At 38.6% G+C, this 16,243-nt stretch overlaps 1 protein-coding gene across 14 annotated transcripts in view; it reads left to right on the plus strand.

Annotated features, from left to right (window-relative positions):
* ACSL4 (acyl-CoA synthetase long chain family member 4) overlaps positions 1-16,243 on the plus strand; it is an 83,607-nt gene that overhangs the window by 47,926 nt on the left and 19,438 nt on the right. For 3 of the 14 annotated variants that reach the window (XM_060002859.1, XM_060002858.1, XM_060002862.1), the window contains 8 exons: positions 1,740-1,846; positions 3,011-3,541; positions 3,780-3,957; positions 4,355-4,464; positions 4,582-4,720; positions 8,646-8,796; positions 8,942-9,065; positions 11,097-11,168. In XM_060002859.1, coding sequence (XP_059858842.1) covers positions 3,191-3,541; positions 3,780-3,957; positions 4,355-4,464; positions 4,582-4,720; positions 8,646-8,796; positions 8,942-9,065; positions 11,097-11,168 — 1,125 coding nt within the window. In that variant the 5' untranslated portion in view covers positions 1,740-1,846; positions 3,011-3,190. The remainder of the gene's footprint in view (positions 1-1,739; positions 1,847-3,010; positions 3,542-3,779; positions 3,958-4,354; positions 4,465-4,581; positions 4,721-8,645; positions 8,797-8,941; positions 9,066-11,096; positions 11,169-16,243) is intronic. The other 11 variants (XM_060002860.1, XM_060002861.1, XM_060002863.1 and 8 more) reach the window with 5 other exon arrangements.

A 16,243-nucleotide genomic window follows, 5' to 3' on the forward strand; every position in this document is an offset into this window, starting at 1 on the left:
GATGTAACACTGGGGACAGGCCTTGGTTACAGTTTGTACTGTCACAACATTTGCTTCTCTTTGAGATGAAAGATCAGACGATATCAGTGGCTCAAATATTCAGCTGAAATGGAGGTTCCAGTGTGCTCCCACCAAAGCAACTCTGCCTTTTGCTTTTATCTGTACTTGTGTTTTCACGTCCACATAAGATTTTATTCAAATGAATGAGCCATGCCTCGCCCCCTGCCGCCAGTACCACCAGAAAGAATTAGAAAACTTCTGGACTAAATGACCTCTCTGATCTCTCTTTACCTGAATGTTTTTTGAGCCTTGTGTACTCTGTGTGTGTGTGTGTGTGTGTGTGTGTGTGTGTGTGTTTTTATGTGAATGTGTCTCTGTACTACGAGGATTAAGTAGATGTTTCCCTACCTCCAAGACTTAAGGCAAATCTGTTTAAAAAATTAAGTGTATGTAACAACATGAATGACTGAACACATACAATACAGTTTAAATCTAGCTAGATTGTAAGCTCTTCAAAAGCTGTCTTCTACTTCTTCAGCCCCAAGGGTGAGCCTGAGGTGGTACTTCTGGTATTGTCCCTGATAATTTACATATTGAAATAAGTATTTATTTTGAATTGATTTCCTTTCAGTACTTCTTTATATTACCAGTAAAGAATTATTTTAAAAAATTGTGTGTGTGGGTAGACTATCATCTGAGACTATCATCTGTGACTCTCCTTTAAGGTTTATAAAGGAGTATTATGAAGTATTTGTTATAACAAAGAGGTGTTGGGTTTGATAGGGTTGAGAACTCCTGGTCTGTGCCCTATACTTAGGTGCTTAGATGTTTAAAAATGATGGTATAATCAAGGATCAGAATGAGTGGTAGACATTTCAAGTGATGTGGGAAATTAGAAAAAGGAAAGATTATCAAGGATTTGGGTAGTCATGGAACGTCTGATGGAGGAGAGGATTGTTAGAGGGAATCTTGCATATTGAGGATTAGGCACTATGATAGACACTTGATGTACCTTGTCTTGAAAAAATGAATGACCAGACTTGTCAAAGAGACTGAGAAAGCAATTTCTAGGTATAGTAAATCATAAAATTAAAGTTGGAAGGGCCCCAGGAAATCATCTAGGCCAGAAATTTTTAGTGTAAGGGTGGTGTCACCCTTTGGTGTTCATGGATGGATTCCAGGGAACTCAGGAATCCCCTGAATTTGTGTATACCATTTTGCATATCTTTCTGAGGGGAACTGGGTTCATAGTTCTCATTGGATGCTGAAAGGGGCCCATCACCTCTAGGAAGTTAAGGGCTACTGATCTAGTCAGATCCTAAGCTCAGACAGATTGTTTTGCCCAAGGTTACACAGCCGCCAGTCAGTGACAGAGATGGGGTCTGAAACCCAGGTCTTTTCACCTGTAGTTTCTTGCTCATTTCACCCACACTCAGTTGAAGGACATGAACAAAAGCAGAGGCAGGATTAAGGATTAAGCCAACCATTTTATAGTAGTTGGTGTAAAAACGCACAACTCTCTTGGGGTCAGTAGTCCATTTCCACAAGAGTTGCAGAAGGATGCACTTCAATTTGTCTCCTCAAAGTGAACTAATATTTTAATTTTTGTAGTTGAAATATACTGCCACTCTCCAAAATAGCTTTCTCAGCTGAAGGCAAGTTCCCGGAGAGACATTATTCTCCCTGAGGCTGTTTCTGCAGTTCCTTTCCATTTGGCACTGTTTTTTTCTGACCTGCAGTGGCCTCCAGTTTCCTGTCAAATCAAATCAAAACTACTTTGCCTGATTTGTCAGACCCTGTACTACTGTGGCCCGTTTAGCCAGCGAGTACTCTGTGCCCCACTCAGGTGAGTGTCCTTTTTTTTGGCAGCCTCTCCTCTCCCAAAGTCCTTTCATTTCTACCTCTTTATCTTTTATCATGTGGTTCCGCAGCCCAGAATGACCTCCATTCTTTCTCCTTTGTTTCCAGATCCCTGACATAAGGTCCAGCTTAAGTCTAATCTCCACAAAGCCTCCCCTAGTAACTGTGGACCATTTTGCACTTGCTCTGAACTGCTATCGCATTTATTGCTTGCAGTGCACACCATAGCACTTAGGTATTTCCACAGGCTTTTCATCGGAAAAGGTCCAGTGGTCACTTTGGGAGTGGGATTCCAGGAAGTCCAGGGTGGGACTCTGGGCACCCCCAATCCCTGCTTCAGCCAGAGCAGTTCCACTTTAGTGTCTATATATGGGAAGTCTGCATGAGTGTTTATTTGAAGAAATGGTTTTGCTGCCACCTTCTCCTGCAAACAAAGTTTGAAAACACTGGATCTATCTTGTGTGCTGATGGTCTCACAAGTGTTAACTCGTAATGAGCAAGGGCCAGGACTTACACCACTTTGGACTTAATGCTACCACTCCCAGGCAACTAGTGCAATTTTGAGCACAAAAGTGGACAAGTAGGAAATGATTTTATGATTGTATTGCTCCAGTTTGGGGGATAGGAGGTAGTGAATAGCATTACCAAGAAATTATTTTAAAGAAGAACTCAGAATAATATTTCTGGTTTGATCTTTGAGAAATAAACCAAAATTGGTAGAATTTTTCTCTCTTTTGGAAACAAAACCAAATCCTATTTAAAGCTGTCCAGTTTACATATACATATTTAAGAGAAACCTCAATATTGACATTCACTACTCTCCCAAAGCTTAGCCAAACTTAAATACCACGTGCCCGCACTCATATAGGCACTATAAGTGTTACACGACTGACTTACAGAGTGATGTGTAGTATACCTAAAAACCTATAAAAATTAAATTTAAAATTTATGGCCATAATGATTAAAACTGGAAAATGCCAGTCTTTCAGACCAGTTATTTCCGCTTTCTTGTATCAAATCAATTATAGCAACTAATAAAGACCTGAGTATTTAAATCAGTGGTCTATCAACTTGCTAATACTCTTTTGTTTTGTTTTTGTTTTGTTTTGTTTTCCCTGCTCTCTGCCTGGTTTGTTGTCTTCACCTACAGGTGTACTTTATTGTCGGCTTCCAAAGATTACTAACTCTTATCTGTATCGTTACAATTGAACTGCCTTGACTCTTCTGCTACTCTCACTACTGCTTCCATTATTGCCTTCTTCAGCAAAATCAGGCTTTCTGAAGCCAAAGAATAACAAGAAATAAACACCATTTTAGAAGCCTTGCCACTATGAAACTTAAGCAAACTGTGCTCACCATTATTTTGCTGCCTATCCACTTGTTAATAACAATATACAGTGCCCTTGTATTTATTCCGTGGTATTTTCTTACCAATGCCAAGAAGAAAAACGCTATGGCAAAGAGAATAAAAGCTAAGCCCACCTCAGACAAACCTGGAAGTCCGTATCGCTCTGTCACGCACTTCGACTCACTAGCTGTCATAGACATCCCTGGAGCAGACACCCTGGATAAATTATTCGATCATGCCGTATCCAAGTTTGGGAAGAAGGACAGCCTGGGGACCAGGGAAATCCTAAGTGAAGAAAATGAAATGCAGCCAAATGGAAAGGTTTTTAAGAAGGTAAAGCATTTTTGTGCTTCCTATTGTTTTTAAAGGGGAAGGTACACTTTATTATAAATCAAGTGCATTTAAAACATGCTGGCATTCCATTATAGTGCCCGTAACTAATTCTCAGAAGGTGCTCACAGCATCTGTGTAATTCACTTAAGGATATTTTTAGAGTTCTACACTTTGAATAGTATGTTAATTGCTTGTTTGAGTACATATGCTAATATTACAGAATGTCTCACTTTAACAGTTAATTCTTGGGAATTATAAATGGATGAACTATCTCGAAGTGAACCGCAGAGTGAATAACTTTGGTAGTGGACTCGCTGCGTTGGGACTGAAACCAAAGAGCACTATTGCCATTTTCTGTGAGACCAGGGCTGAATGGATGATTGCAGCACAGACCTGCTTTAAGTACAACTTTCCTCGTAAGTGCCTGGTGTTTTTGGAGGGGGAGAGAGTGGGCTTCGCTTACATGTGAAATTGTCCTGAGATCCTCTTGTTTTCCAAGCAAGTGTTCAGCCAGAACCTGTTGGCCTTGAGAAACTGAATTGACTGATGACTTTTGCCCAGTTTGTGGCACTTCCAGTATTTCTGGGTTTCTTTAGGTTTAAAAAGTTAGAATCCCGAAAATTTGTAAGAAAGATTTGTGACTACCAGGAAGTTTGAGGCAAGGTTGAAGGGTAATAGCAGAGACTATGAAATCAAATGAGATTATAAAATGTCTTTGCGTCTGTGAGTATATCTGTCATTAAAAGTTGACTTAGATAATATATCTAAGAAATGTTTATCATTTAACTTTTGTGTTCATTTTTTATTATGCAGTTGTGACTTTATATGCCACACTTGGCAAAGAAGCTGTAGTTCACGGGTTAAATGAATCTGAGGCTACCTATCTGATTACTAGTGTTGAACTTCTGGAGAGTAAACTTAAGGTAAGTATGAAATTTTCTTGTAATTCGTGGCAGTGTTTGACAGCATAGGAGAATATTCAAGAATTGAGTTTATTGCATACCCATATTTAATAACTGGCTTTTCTTTCTGCTCAACAGACTGCATTGTTAGATATTAACTGTGTTAAACGTATCATTTATGTGGATAATAAGACGATCAATAAGGCAGAATACCCTGAAGGATTTGAGATTCACAGCATGCAATCAGTAGAAGAGTTGGGATCCAAGCCAGAAAACTGTAAGTAAAGCAGTTAAAACAAATGCATTAATCTCTTCGAGGCTTGTTATTCCAGTAGGTTAGGAAAAGCAGTAATGCAAGTGAAAGCTGTAAAGGTCTCTGATTTGAAACAAGTTTTGTATAAACTCAATAAGAAAACTTTGAAGATGTTGAAAAACTCTCAAGACCATATACGATTCAGATTTTTCTCTCCCTTTCTCCTCAAGAAGGCAACCGCTATTTGAAATGTTACTAAATGGCTGAGGCTATGGCAGTTGCTCCCAAACTTTTCTTTTTTCAAAGAAACCCGCTGTAACCTTCCAATCTGGACTCACGTAAGGCAAAGATCTCAGGCCTTCCATTCAGTAGACTGTTTTTTTCTTTTAATGCCTAATGCTGCTGATTTTCATCACGTCTCAGAGGATGCAGAGCTGTTTGCCAAAACCGTACTTGGCTTATTCTACCACTGATACGGTAGCTGCTATTTCATTGGAAACAAGTTAAGTGTGTCTTATATCAAAATGTCAGTTGGTCATCAGGACAGAGGGTTGAGCAAATGAAGTACTCCATTGAAATATTTTTCTTTCTCCTGTTTAATGAGAAGATCACAATACTCTACTAGATGAGTAGTCCGAGTCTTTTATCATAGGCATAAGTATGCCTGCCCTTTGCCCTGGGGAGAGATATTATCTTTATTGTACTGGACAGTGAACATGCCTGCTCTTTGCTCTGGAGGGAGACACTTTCTCTGTCTTCCAAGGCTGTTCACTGTGCAGTCATCCTTGCAAAGACAGCCTGGAACAGTCAGTGCCTCTGCTCGCAAGATGTACGGAAACTCAAGAGACCCGTGGAGAATTATCTCTCAACACCAGGTTGACCCTGCAAGATCGCGGTAAACTTGACTGGGAAGTCCTGATTGGTAGGAATTTGTTGGCACAAAACTCGGGGGGGTATTGGTCCTCATAATTTTGTGTGAGCCAGAGCATGATAGACCACAGGTCCCACCTAGTCCGCTCATCTCTACAGTTAATAAGACACATATGTTTGGGGTGATCCTTTACCTGAGTAGACAGTTGTTATGATGATGACAAGAAGTGAAGTGTCACATTGTGTGCTTAGCCTGAGAAGACCTTAACATATCTACTGCTGCCGCTTCCATCAGTCATCAGAAGAAGGATGCAGTCCCTATTTGCTTGATTTATAAACGATGACAGTTGATACCTTTAAGGAGCACTAACATTACCCCATTTAAGTATAGCTTTATCTTTGGTTATCTCAGTACTAAATCATACTGTTTAAAATGGTTATTTTAACTTGTATATATAAATGTGATTCATTTTATAAACTGATTTGTAAAAAAGTTTATTTTGTAGAGCAGTTTTAGGTTCACAGCAAAACTGAGGGGAAGGTACACACGTGCACAGCGTCCCCCATTATCAGCATCCCAGAGTAGTATGTTTGTTACAATTGATGACCTTACATTGACATCATCATCACCCCAAATCCATAGTTTACATTAGGGATCCCTCTGGGTGTTACACATCCTACGGGTTTGGACAAATGTATACTGACATGTATTATCATTATAGTATCATACAGAGTATAAACTCATTTGTTAGCATCCAACAACCTTATTAAACTTTTATTTATTTAATTGCGATCATATACATGGGGATTCTTCGTTATTTTGGTGTATTCTAGAAAGGAAAGGAGATTACTAGGTTAGCACAATACACTGTCTTCAAAGTGGAAGCCCCAGTGTGCTGTTTAAAACTTAGCATGTTAGAATCTTAGAGGTGATGTCGCCTTAAAGATCAAATCAAAAACAGCAACAACAGCAACAACAAAGGAACACAAGGAAACTTAGGGAAGTGATGGACACGCCTGTTGCCCTGATTGTGGTGATTGTATCACGGATGTTTGTATATGGTCAGTCATCAAATTGTACACATTAATATATTCAGTTCTTTATATTATCAATTATACCTCAATAAAGCTATTAAAAAACTATATGAACAGTTTAGATGTACGTTATCTCTTGTGAGCAGCACTGTTGTCCATCCAACCTAGGTTAGATAGATTAAGAGCTGGAAGCAAATTCATGTCACGTTAAAATTTAAAATATTGACATATATATATATATATATATACACATACATACACACACAGTGTTTGTTTAGAGTGTGCATGTAGGCAGTTAATAAATGGGGAATTGAAATTTCACTCAACTTTTTGTTTAGTTAGTATCGTGGAATGACAAAAAGTTATGTCTTATAATAGCAGTTCTCTTTATTAGTAAGATACTTTCAAGGAACATTTACAGTTTCTCTAATTCTTTTTCCCTGTGTGTGACTATTCTAATTATATTTATTGAAATGTAATTTGTTGCCTGTTTCATCTAAAAATTTTAAGCTTCTGTGTTATGTCTTTTTAACTGCGTTGTTCCAGTAATTCATTTTTATCGTATTTTACAAACGCACCCATCCATAAATTATTAGGGGAAAAAAGGGTCCTCACAGCAGATAGTTTGAGAAGCACCACTCTAGCAGACAGGTTAACAAGCTCCAGCCTGCATCTGTTTCTCTAAATGAAGTTGGATTGGAACACAGTCACATCCATTTGTTTAACAACTGCCTATGGTTCCTTTCACGCTACAGCAACAAAGTTGGGTAGTTCGGGCACAGACCGTATGACCCTCCAAGCCTAAAATATTTACTCTCTGGTCCTTTGCAAAGAAATCCTGCAGATTCCTGCTCAAGATGGCTGACTGTATTCTGTTGGGAAGACCTCTCTATTTCCCTCCCCCAATCATTCAATAAGCAGAGATGGCACTGGGGCTCAGGACCCTTAAGATGATTAAACGTTCCTACCTGCAGACAGAAGGCAAGAAGAAACGAAGTTTAGAAACTGTTTAGAGATTACCTTTGGTAGGAAATGAAGGGCTTGTAAACCCCTTTAAACTGTCTCTTTTTCTTAGTTTCCAAAAATTCCTGTCTGATTTTGATTAAAAAGAATCAAAGTATGGTATGCCCTGATAGGGGAAAAAGCACTAATTCTGGGAGATGCAAAAGAAGCCCCAATCCAGACACATACCAAGTATTCTAACTACAGGAGTGAGTGAGCGTGTGTGTGTGTGTGTGTGTGTGTGTGTGTGTGTGTGTAGCAGAGAGAAAGGATCTGCTGCTATAATTTTAATCTCACTGCACTTTCAATACTTTTAAACAATGATTTCCTGTATAGATTTCAAGAAGCAACAATCAAAACAGTAGACATTATCGTTTGGGTTTGATATCCTTTGGAGTTTACTTGCTACTTGGAATCTAATAAAAATATGTTAAATGTATAATGGTTCTCTAATTCAATATCCATGGTTCAATTATTTTAAAATAAAATTATTTTTCTAAAAACTTGAAAAAAATCAAGTCCAGTGGTTTTCAATCAGGAGTGTGTACGAGTGTCACCTGTGGAGCCTTTGATCCATTTCAGACATATAGAATCAGAATTTTCAGAACTACCGTCCAGAGATAGTATTTTATTTAAGTTCCACAGGTGATTCTCATGCCCACCAGTGGTTAAGAACCATAATCTCGTCCAACTGTCTCATTTTAGAGATGAGAAAACGGAGGCTTGAGGAGCTCACACAAAATACTCTGTCTTCCTGATTGTCCGAATCTTAGATATCTTTCCACAACAAGGCCCTGTAAACAGCACTGTGGAGAGGTATGAACAGACAGGGATTAGGTTAAACATCCAGAAGATGGGCCAGATTGAGTTTGAAATTCTCATTGCAGGTAACCAGAATTTGATAACCATTTTCGTGGTGATTAACAGTAGAGAGTGTTTGTTTTAAATAGTTTACCATTACGCCAAAATCTGAAAGTCTTATCTGTGCTTAGCAATTTGACTTGGAAACGAGAGAAAATTTGGTGCTTTGTCATTTATTTAGCAAGCGTTCCTCCAAATAGACCAACTCCTTCGGACTTGGCTATCGTCATGTACACCAGTGGTTCTACTGGCCGACCTAAGGGAGTGATGATGCATCATAGCAATTTGATAGCTGGAATGACAGGCCAGTGTGAGAGAATTCCTGGACTGGGGTAAGAGAGAATTACTCAGCTTTCTTCTTAGAAATCAGAGCTCATGTTTGGCATTCTCTAGTCTGTATTAAAACGATAAGGTCATTGATGTTTCTAATTGTGTCTTTGTAAGAATGGCTAAAATGTTTCTCTTACTTTGTTTTAGACCAAAGGACACATATATTGGCTACCTGCCTTTGGCTCATGTACTAGAATTGACAGCAGAGATATCTTGTTTTACCTATGGTTGTAGGATTGGATATTCTTCTCCACTTACTCTCTCTGACCAGGTGACAAGCTTTTCAGTATATTGGCATGATCGTATTAAGTTACAGTGTTTGGCTGAGAATAGATTACTAAAACATGAGATATTTTAATTGAGCTAAAACTTTCTCCTTGGTTTCAAAAGTGCAGCTGTAGTAAATAACGAGGATTTGTTAGCATTGCTTTATTTTACATATTTTAAAATCATTTTGAGACAAATAATTACTTCCGTTGTCTTCAGTAATCTATCAGCCAAAATGTTATCAAATTAGTATTTCTGTATGATGTTAGTTGATGTTCATAGTGGCGACTTTGAGACGTGGCTTTGCCTTTTGGCTAATCAGAGAAAGTTAAAATGATCTTCAGGCTTGTTTCAGTGCTTTATCTACCTTAGTTGAAGTTTTTTGCTTTTTGTTTTTGTTTTTGTTTGAAAATGGATGGTCTGTGCTATGTGTGATATGTTATTGATAAAAATGCTCAGTTTACCAAAATATCCCATTTTCTTTTATCCTGGATCAGAGTTTCTCCTCTAAGAAAGGCTGAAATGTGCTAGAAGAAATAATCTACATCATAAAGCACTTATGCACTCATACCTCAGACTTGTAGGTTATGTTAGTTGGAACAGGTGACTCACAGAGCAGTAGAGATAATATTCCATGTGTAAATGTCTGTCTTTGCCCTAAATGTAGGGCCAGACACTATCAAACTCTTAGAGGAAAACATAGGCAGAACACTCTATGACATAAATCACAGCAAGATCCTTTTTGACCCACCTCCTAGAGACATGGAAATAAAAACAAAAATAAACAAATGGGACCTAATGAAACTTCAAAGCTTTTGCACAGCAAAGGAAGCCATAAACGAGACCAAAAGACAACCCTCAGAATGGGAGAAAATATTTGCAGATGAAGCAACTGACAAAGGATTAATCTCCAAAATTTACAAGCAGCTCATGCAGCTCAATATCAAAAAAACAAACAACCCAATCCAAAAATGGGCAGAAGACCTAAATAGACATTTCTCCAAAGAAGATATACAGATGGCCAAGAAGCACATGAAAAGCTGCTCAACATCACTAATTATTAGAGAAATGCAAATCAAACCTACAATGAGGTACCACCTCACACCAGTCAGAATGGCCATCATTAAAAAGTCTACAAATAACAAATGCTGAAGAGGGTATGGAGAAAAGGGCACCCTCCTACACTGTTGGTGGGAATGTAAGTTGGTGCAGCCACTATGGAGAACAGTGTGGAGGTTCCTCAGAAAACTAAAAATAGAACTACCATCCGACCCAGCACTCCCACTACTGGGCATATACCCTGAGAAAACCATAGTTCAAAAAGAGTCATGTACCACAATATTCATTGCAGCTCTATTTATAATAGCCAGGACACGGAAGCAACCTAAGTGTCCATCGACAGATGAATGGATAAAGAAGATGTGGCACATATATACAATGGAATATTACTCAGCCATAAAAAGAAACGAAATTGAGTTATTTGTAGTGAGGTGGATGGACCTAGAGTCTGTCATACAGTGATGTCAGAAGGAGAAAAACAAATACCGTATGCTAACACATATACATGGAATCTAAAAAAAAAAAAAATGGCCACGAAGAACCTAGGGGCAAGATGGGAATAAAGACGCAGACCTACTAGAGAATGGACTTCAGGATACGGGGAGGGGGAAGGGTAAGCTGGGACAAAGTGAGAGAGTGGCATGGACACATACACACTACCCAATGTAAAATAGATAGCTAGTGGGAAGTAGCCGCATAGCACAGGGAGATCAGCTCGGTGCTTTTTGACCACCTAGAGGGGTGGGATCGGGAGGGTGGGAGGGAGACGCAAGAGGGAGGAGATATGGGGATATATATATATGTACAACTGATTCACTTTGTTATACAGCAGAAACTAACACACCATTGTAAAGCAATTATACTCCAATAAAGATGTTAAAAAAATGTCTGTGTTTGCTCTTGTTAATACTTGAATTATAACCTTTTCTGCTGAAAGTTTCTTTCCTTGATCCTATTTACTTTTTCTTTACTCTAGTCCAGCAAAATTAAAAAGGGAAGCAAAGGCGACTGTACTGTACTGAAGCCTTCACTCATGGCAGCTGTCCCGGTGAGTACAGAACGTATGTTATTCACTGCCTGCACTTGGACTTGTAAAAAAGTAACACTCTTAGGTATTTTTCTACATTTTAAAATAATTTTACTTTGGGGAAATTATGGCCAAACGTGTCCCTTAAAATCTTAGCTAAGCACTGGGAAAAGATGAAATGGCAAACTTCTGAAGTGTGTGCCTGTTAGGGTTTGCCAGTTCTTGAAAATTAAGTGATGAAACTGACCTAGCTCAGATTACCTAGTCTGAGAATTGGTCTTAATATTTTAAAGGTAGAATACACTCTAAAGATCATTTTGTTTAATGACTTCATTCAAAAGTGAGGCAACCTAGGCCATCCTAGAGAACTGGGGCAGTGTACCCAAGGTGGCAGAGCTGATTCTAGAATCCAAGCCTCCTGACCCTTACGGTGGCTAAGAAAGAGTAAGGAAACTGTCATTTGAGAGAACTCCCAGAGAAAAAAGTTGAATTCTAGATATTCAAAATCCTTATGTGAAATATCGCCTTTTATAAAAATAAGATGTTACATTTTATAGCCTTATAATGATAAATTATGAGATATTTAACACAGTGTTTCTAAGTTGTATAATCAAATATATTCTAGCGCTTTAGGCTTCCGAAACTCCAGTGGGAGTATCACCACTGCTTGTATCGTGATCAGACTTTACATCTTATCCCAGTATCTTTCAAAGAATTGTTTTGTCACACGGAAAGCCTGCGATTACGCAATGAAGTGTTCAGTTTTTTCTAAGAATTACAGATGGAAGATAATTTTTTTTAGCTTCTAATTACGAAATTACCAAATAACGAAAGAATTAGAACAGATCAGTGTAGCCTTTGCTTTTTTATTTACAGGTGCCGTAGAATTCAAGTTTACAAACTAAAAGGAGAGGCTTCTGATTAAAAGCATAATACAGTGGTAATAATAGGTCCCATAGTACTTAAGTATGTTCTAGACACTGTGCTAAAGCGCTTTAGATGGAGCATCTCACTTAATCCCCCCTAAGACTCCGCTAGGTGGGTCCTGTTATCCCCATTTTATAAAGAAAAAACAAAAACTTGCCAAAGGTCACAGAGCCCATAGGTGGTCATTAAAGCTTGAACTCTTAGCAGTCTGATCGCAGAGACTTCTTAACCACTATGGCTGTCTATTTAGGATTGTGTTTTGTTTTGGGAAACGATATGTTGGATTTATTACCCAGGAGTTCCTAGGAAACAGTATCAGAGAACGTAATTAGGGAGCGGGAAGGGCCGAGGAGTCTAGGAAGTAATGTCTGAATTTAGGCCTGAAAGATAAACAGGAGTTAGCTGATATGCTATGTATCCTTTAATTACCCATTGTTCATTCTTCTTTACTTTGTGTCTTGGGAGGCTAAGTTCTGTGGATGAATTACCAGGAGGACTTGCTTGCCTTCTGATTTCTGGTAGGGCTTAGCCACTTGTTGGCGCTCATGAAAGTTCAGAGGGCAGGGAGAGAAGTCTGCATACTTACTGCCTTTGCCTCTCCCTGCTGGGCTGCGATTTGTGGCACTTGTTGCCAGGTGCTCATTGGACAGTCTCTTTCCTGTTGGCTCTAACCAGGTCTTTCCCATGGTTACCATCCTCTACCAGGGTCCAGTAATACTTGTCTCCTCTTATTTCTTCAGATCTAGGGATAGTAAATGGCCTCCTGTGTTGCTAGTCCATTGATGCTTCGCCAAACCTTATTGGCTCCCTTAGCTCCTCCCACTCGTCTGTAAATAGGCCTTTAAAAAATCTTATTATTGACGATTGTTTTTGATAGATTCTATCTTCTGAGTTTGTTTCTTTCCTGAGTCAGAATAAAAGATCCATTTAGTATTGTAATGGTCACATATTCACAGTGTGAGAATTCAGAGTAAATCGCTGCTGATAAGCAGTGACTCCACCGAACGTCATGTAATGTTAGGTTGAGGTAAAGGGTGACTGAATGTGCTAACAATAAACCCTGCCAACTTGTTGCAACTGTGTTGTGTTCCTTACTCATTAAGCCCTTTCTGTGCCTGTGATTGGTGTATAGTGTTGGAAGGAGCGCTGGAAGTGCTTCTCACACTTCTGTCTCACTCCCATATGCTCTCTTCCACCCAACATACTTTCTTTAAAAAAATGACATACACATGATTTATTGGTAGGGTACACATGGTGCAATTTGTTTATTTCCTTTCGGGGTGATTTTTTAAATTGAAGTATAGTTGATGTATAATATTATATTAGTGTCAGGTATACTACATGATTTGACATTTGTATACCATACACTTTTTTTTAACATCTTTATTGGAGTATAATTGCTTCACAATGTTGTGTTAGTTTCTCCTGTATAACAAAGTGAATCAGCTATACATATACATATATCTCCATATCCCCTCCCTCTTGCATCTCCCTCCCACGCTCCCTATCCCACTCCTCTAGGTGGTCACAAAGCACCGAGCTGATCTCCCTGTGCTATGCGGCTGCTTCCCACTAGCTATCTATTTTCCATTTGGTAGTGTATATATGTCCATGCCACTCTCTCACTTTGTCCCAGCCTACCCTTCTCCCTCCCCATGTCCTCAAGTCCATTCTCTATGTCTGAGTCTTTATTCCTGTCCTTCCCCTAGGTTCTTCACAGCCATTTTTTTTTTTTTTTTAGATTCCACTTATATGTGTTAGCATACGGTATTTGTTTTTCTCTTTCTGACTTGCTTCACTCCATATGACAGACTCTAGGTCCATCCACCTCGCTACAAATAACTCAGTTTCGTTTCTTTTTATGGCTGAGTAATATTCCATTGTATATATGTACCAAATCTTCTTTATCCATTCATCTGTCGATGGACACTTAGGTTGCTTCTGTCCTGGTTACTGTAAATAGAGCTGCAGTGAACACTGTGGTACATGGCTCTTTTTGAATTATGGTTTTCTCAGGGTATATGCCCAATAGTGGGATTGCTGGGTCGTATGGTAGTTCTATTTTTAAAGGAACCTCCACACTGTTCTCCATAGTGACTGTATCAATTTACATTCCCACCAACAGTGCAAGAGGGTTCCCTTTCTCCAGACCCTCTCTAGCATTGATTGTTTGTAGATTTTTTGATGGTGGTCATCCTGACCAATGTGAGGTGATACCCCATTGTAGTTTTGATTTGCATTTCTCTAATGGTTAGTGATGTTGAGCATCCTTTCATGTGTTTGTTGGCAATCTGTATATCTTCTCTGGAGAAGTATCTATTTAGGTCTCTGCCCATTTTTGGATTGGGTTGTTTGATTTTTTGATATTGAGCTGCATGAGCTGCTTATATATTTTGCAGATTAATCCTTTGTCAGTTGCTTCATTTGCCAATATTTTCTCCCATTCTGAGGGTTGTCTTTTGGTCTCGTTTATGGTTTCTTTTGCTGTGCAAAAGCTTTGAAGTTTCATTAGGTCCCATTTGTTTATTTTTGTTTTTATTTCCATTTGTCTAGGAGGTGGGTCAAAAAGGATCTTGCTGTGATTTATGTCATAGAGTGTTCTGCCTATGTTTTCCTCTAAGAGTTTTATAGCATCTGGCCTTACATTTAGGTCTTGAATCCATTTTGAGTTTATTTTTGTGTATGGTGTTAGGGAGTGTTCTAATTTCATTCTTTTACATGTAGCTGTCCAGTTTTCCCAGCACCACTTATTGAAGAGGCTGTCTTTTCTCCATTGTATAGTCTTGCCTCCTTTATCAAAAATAAGGTGACCATACGTGCGTGGGTGTATCTCTGGGCTTTCTATCTGTTCCATTGATCTATCTTTCTGTTTTTGTGCCAGTACCATACTGTCTTGATTACTGTAGCTTTTGTAGTATAGTCTGAAGTCAGGGAGCCTGATTCCTCCAGCTCCGTTTTTCGTTCTCAAGATTGCTTTGGCTATTCGGGGTCTTTTGTGTTTCCATACAAATTGTGAAATTTTTTGTTCTAGTTCTGTGAAAAATGCCAGTGGTAGTTTGATAGGGATTGCATTGAATCTGTAGATTGCTTTGGGTAATAGAGTCATTTTCACAATGTTGATTCTTCCAATCCAAGAACATGGTATATCTCTCCATCTGTTTGTATCATCTTTAATTTCTTTCATCAGTGTCTTATAGTTTTCTGCATACAGGTCTTTTGTCTCCTTAGGGAGGTTTATTCCTAGGTATTTTATTCTTTTGTCTCCTTAGGGAGGTTTATTCCTAGGTATTTTATTCTTTTTGTTGCAGTGGTAAATGGGAGTGTTTCCTTAATTTTTCTTTCAGATTTTTCATCCTTCGTGTACAGGAATGCAAGAGATTTCTGTGCATTAATTTTGTATCCTGCTACTTTACCAAATTCGTTGATTAGCTCTAGTAGTTTTCTGGTAGCATGTTTTGGATTCTCTATGCGTAGTATCATGTCATCTGCAAACAGTGACAGCTTTACTTCTTCTTTTCTGATTTGGATTCCTTTTATTTCTTTTTCTTCTCTGATTACTGTGGCTAAAAATTCCAAAACTATGTTGAATAATAGTGGTGAGAGTGGACAACCTTGTCTTGTTCCTGATCATAGAGGAAATGGTTTCAGGTTTTCACCATTGAGAAGGATGTTGGCTGTGGGTTTGTGATATATGGCCTTTATTATGTTGAGGTAAGTTCCCTCTATGCCTACTTTCTGGAGGGTTTTTATCATAAATGGGTGTTGAATTTTGTCGAAAGCTTTTTCTGCATCTATTGAGATGATCGTATGGTTTTTCTTCTTCAATTTGTTAATATGGTGTATCACATTGATTGATTTGTGTATATTGAATGAAGAATCCTTGCATTCCTGGGATAAACCCCTCTTGATCAGGTGTATGATCCTTTTAATGTGCTGTTGGATTCTGTTTGCTAGTATTTTGTTGAGGAGTTTTGCATCTATGTTCATCAGTGATATTGGCCTGTAGGTTTCTTTCTTTGTGACATCCTTGTCTGGTTTCCGTACACTTTTTAAAGCAGGATAGTTATAGGATGTTGAAGTCCTTTTAGGGAACTTCTGGGATTTCTCAGTCACAGATATAAACAAAGATTTCAGTTATCCAGCAGTGATACCTTTTGTGGAAATGTAGA

The sequence above is a fragment of the Delphinus delphis genome, chromosome X (genome assembly GCF_949987515.2).
Source record: "Delphinus delphis chromosome X, mDelDel1.2, whole genome shotgun sequence".
NCBI lineage: Eukaryota > Metazoa > Chordata > Mammalia > Artiodactyla > Delphinidae > Delphinus > Delphinus delphis.